This window comes from Epinephelus moara, chromosome 8 (assembly GCF_006386435.1).
Source record: "Epinephelus moara isolate mb chromosome 8, YSFRI_EMoa_1.0, whole genome shotgun sequence".
Taxonomy (NCBI): Eukaryota; Metazoa; Chordata; class Actinopteri; order Perciformes; family Serranidae; genus Epinephelus; species Epinephelus moara.
The window spans coordinates 23460180-23464423 of record NC_065513.1 but is presented as its reverse complement, the minus strand read 5'-3'; the positions used below and the strand labels follow the sequence as shown (position 1 = coordinate 23464423).

General features: G+C 44.3%; 1 protein-coding gene across 1 annotated transcript in view; it reads left to right on the top strand.

The window, feature by feature from the left end:
- The first annotated feature begins 225 nt into the window (after positions 1-225).
- LOC126394395 (transmembrane protein 150A-like) overlaps positions 226-4244 on the top strand; it is a 41029-nt gene continuing 37010 nt past the window's right edge. Inside the window, exon 1 of the mRNA XM_050051194.1 lies at positions 226-1277. Within this exon, the coding sequence (XP_049907151.1) occupies positions 287-1277 (991 nt within the window). The 5' untranslated portion in view covers positions 226-286. The remainder of the gene's footprint in view (positions 1278-4244) is intronic.

Below are 4244 nucleotides of genomic sequence, written 5' to 3'. Positions count from 1 at the left end.
TGACGCAAACATTGGCGAGAAAGTCAAAAGAAAACTTGAAAAGAATGCCGATGAAACAATGCAACGCATCAAGGACCAGGACCAGGAAATAAATGATCTCAAAACTGAAATCAGAGATAAAAGGAACGAGGAGACTGAGATGAAAATCCAGATGACCGTTCTCAAGACTGAGAGAGACCACACCCTTGAGAATCTGTTCAGGGCCCAGAGAGAAATTGATCTGCTGACTACAAGAGTTGAAAAACAGCAGCAGGAGATCCAAGCCAGGACTTTGGATCAGAAAAAAATGGGCAGAGAGCTGGACCAGGTCAAGAAGGATTGTGACTCTGTGCGCAACCAGCTGATAGAGGTCAGTAGGAAACTGGAGAACACACAGGTGTTGCAGGACAGATATAAAGACAATGTGAAACGGGACCTTAAGCTGGAGGAGAAGAAATACAGGGTGATCCTGACAGAGAAGGAGAGGTTAGAAAGAGAGCTGCAGCTCTCTACGCACCAGGTATCGCAGCAGCAACATACCATCACTATCCAGAAGGCTGCAAAAGACTCCTTAGAGCAGACAGTGAAAACACTCAGGGAGGAAGTTGAGTCCCTCACGCTGCACAACAGGGAGTCTGAGACTGAGATTGATGGACTGAGAGAGGCTTTCGAGAAGCTTCTTAGGCAGAAAATTGTGTTGATCACAGACAGAGCGAGGAGTGGAAAGCAAGTCTATGATTCCACCTTTCTGCTGTATAAATACAGGCAGTGCTACCAGAAAGAGCGCCGTGTGCAGCGCCAAGCAGCACTCGTTGTGAAACAGCGCGAAGAGATCGAGGAGCTAAAGCTCGCGTTGGCACAGCGTCCGGATAACGTGGTGGTGAAGCTGATGAAGAGTCAGTGGGACAACAGAGAGCTCAAGAAGCAGCTCATGGCATTAAAGGGCGAAAAAGTCAAGTACGAGGTGACTTATCAGCATGCCAGGGAAGAAAACAAAAAGCTCACAGAGGGCCTGAGTGAGATGAAGGTGGACGCTGGGCACAAGCCCAAAGCAGAGCACCAGAGTGAGCCTCCGCAATTATCGAGGCACACTCGGTTCCCTCTCTCTGCTGACAGGACCCCGTCTCAGTCTGAAGACAGGTCTGGTCGTGTGCCCGTCCTCCCTCCCCTCACCAAAACGACCCAGCCTTGTGTGAGAAAATTGGTGCCGCGCCCACCTCCACCCTCAACTCCAAAGTCTACACCTGACTTGAAGTTGCGCGTCAGAAGAGTGCTCCCGCCTCAAGCAACACCTGTCCGTAAGTGAATGTTTCCGACAACACAGTGACCCCTACAGGACAAATTAACACCGGACACCATGGATGGCTCCTACAGTGCTCACTAATTGACCCTTTGCTAAGTCCCGTCCCCGGACGCAGATTGGCTTTAGCTTCTAATATCTTTGTATTTTTAAGGTGTTGTTGCTGCTGAGTCAGTTTGACATCCTGGATATATCCTTCAAGCACATTTTGTAGATCCCTCTGTCTGCTTCTCTCTGGAATCACGATGTCATTTTTCCAAAAACATGATATCATTTTTTCAGGGAGCGCAGTTAGTTACAGTGTGGGCTTGTTGGGACATCACAAAGGGGCGTGGCTTAGCAAAAGGTCAATTCTCTGCTTTTCCACTCAGGTTTTTCTGTGTGCATTTTCAATTTGTGCACCAAAAACCCTGAGTGCAAACGCACGTACAGAAAGAGTCCTGGCCTCAAATCCATCTGGCTGCTGTCTCTCCGTGTGGAGTTTGCATGTTCTCCACTTGTTAGGTCGGGTTTTCTCCGGGATGCTCCGGTTCGCCCGATGACATGCAGGTTAGGTAATGGAGTAGCTGGGCTCAGCAGGTTAAGCAGGGCATCTACTGACCCCCGGCTTCTCCTGGCACTGAACCCCCAGCTGTTCCAACACCTAACTTTAGTAATAATAAAATAATTGCAATTGGAATTACTGCCTTATGGTTGTATGTCTCCATGCACAGTTTACATCAATGTCTGTGAAAACATGATGCTTCACACCCATTGTTCCCAGACAGCACAGAAGATCTATACAGCAGAGTTTCAAGGTGGGCACTGAAGATGTGTGTCACCAATTAAATATCAGTTCCTATGATATGACCTTGAGTAATAGCCAGAAAAGTGTTTTATGTAGAACATTATGAAGTCACAGTGAAGCTGACCTTTTGGATATTAAATGTCATCACTTCATTATTTTATCTGCTTAATTGTGCGTCAGCTCTATGCAGAGCCTACGCACCTGACCTACCCCGTTGTGAGCATTTATACTTGTGCGGTGGTGTGTCTGTGTCACTCTGCAGTTACACCTCCAACACACTAGTCGGACGTGGTGTTTCTGTGAAGTGCTGTAAAGTTGAGTTGATTCAAAACACACATTAAACACACATTAAACATGTCTTAATAGAGACCATTTAAAACACAGGTACACAGATCTCTTCATTGTAACTCGCAGCATTCACAGACGAAGCACTTGTCTTTATCTGGACACATTTTCCTACAAATACAACATGCTAATGTTTTCAGCACGAGACTGAAGCATTTTACATTGTATAAATTAGCTTAGCAGCTAGTGGACATTTCCTCTGAACAACAGCATCATTTAACAAAGGTAACGTTAGCCTATAAAATTCGGCTCCATTACAGCTCACAAGGTTCACTGACAAAATAACTGTCTTGTACTAAACACATTTTCCAATCATGCTGACATTATTAGCACAAGCCTATAGCATTTTACACTGTATAAATTAGCCTGGCAGCTAGCAGACATTTCCTCTGCTCATATGTAGCCAGGATAAATCACACACAAGACTTTAAATACCATTTTTGTGGAGGAGAACACAGAGATGGTTTACACACTAAACACATGATTTCAGCAGCAATTTAACTTATGCAAAGATTATTTTAGTCCACAGTGATAGTGTTGCTGACGTGCCCTCTGATTCCATCACTGCAGCTCAAAATAACATGAGACACCTGTGTGATGAGAACTAGGATAAAACAGATAATATTTTATTAGAAGAACAATCCACACGCTGTTAATTCCTCCTCCTGTTGTTATAAATGTCATCAGTGATTAATGGGGCTACTTTCCACCCTTGCCTTCAGTAGCAGAAACAGTCTGGCATCACTTTCGAGGGTTTCATGCGACATATTTAGAGTAGTTTTGTTATCTTTCAGCTAAATAGCAAAAAATACTCCATAGTTATATCACAGAGGCCCATACCTCAGTGACACCTGTACTAATTAATTTAAGTCTCAGCCGACGGTGAATTATTGGTCAGTGTTTTCATAGCAATTACATCCCACGCCACATTCAGTCTTACAATGGCAAACATTGTTGCTATGTAGTTGCTACCATTTCATCTCATATCATATGAAACAGCCTCCTTCATTCATGGTTCAGATGATGTCGCTCGACATAACCACCCCCGCCTCTTTCACATGAATGTGCTCGTGGCTGTATGGGAAAACCCAGAGTTGATTGAACTGGTTGACAACCAGCTCTGTAGTACCGGTTATCCAGACAGCCAATGTGACAGGTTGGTCAAACCTGAGGCCTGTACTATGAAGCAAGATTTGGAGTTAACGAGGTAACTTCAGCGTTAACCTAGCCTAGAGGTGGAAGCCACAGGGGCAGGAGGAGGAAGATTTCCCTCGTCCTGCAAAATGAACATATAGAAATGAAAGCAATTCAATTTTAGGACAGAGAGCACCTGAAACTGTTAATAGTCTGATGTGCATACCACCACCATCAAATTATTAAAGATAATCAAAGTGTCCACACTCACACCATCTGTGTTAACATGGGCAGACTGAAAACTGCATAAAATTGGTAACAAAGGACTAAAGTGTACCCCCCAAAACTCTTTCTGAGTTCACAGACACTGTCTCATCATCTGGGTCCTCCACCTGAGAAAACAGAAATGGCCCATTTAATCCATGGTCAGCTACCACAGTTGACATGCCAGCATATATGACTTATTGCTTTCACTGTTACCTCTGTATGAGACAGTGTGTATGTGAGTGGTGGCAGCAACACTAATGTCTCCCCATCAACTATACAGAAAATAAATACGTGTTAAGTATATCACACAATACTTAGGCTATATTAATGAACTGTGTTTTATTAGCAACCCAGTAGTTAAATATTTACCCACAGACACACACCTTGTACAAATGCGGTCAGTTGGGTGCTGCCACTTCCACCAGGGTCAAA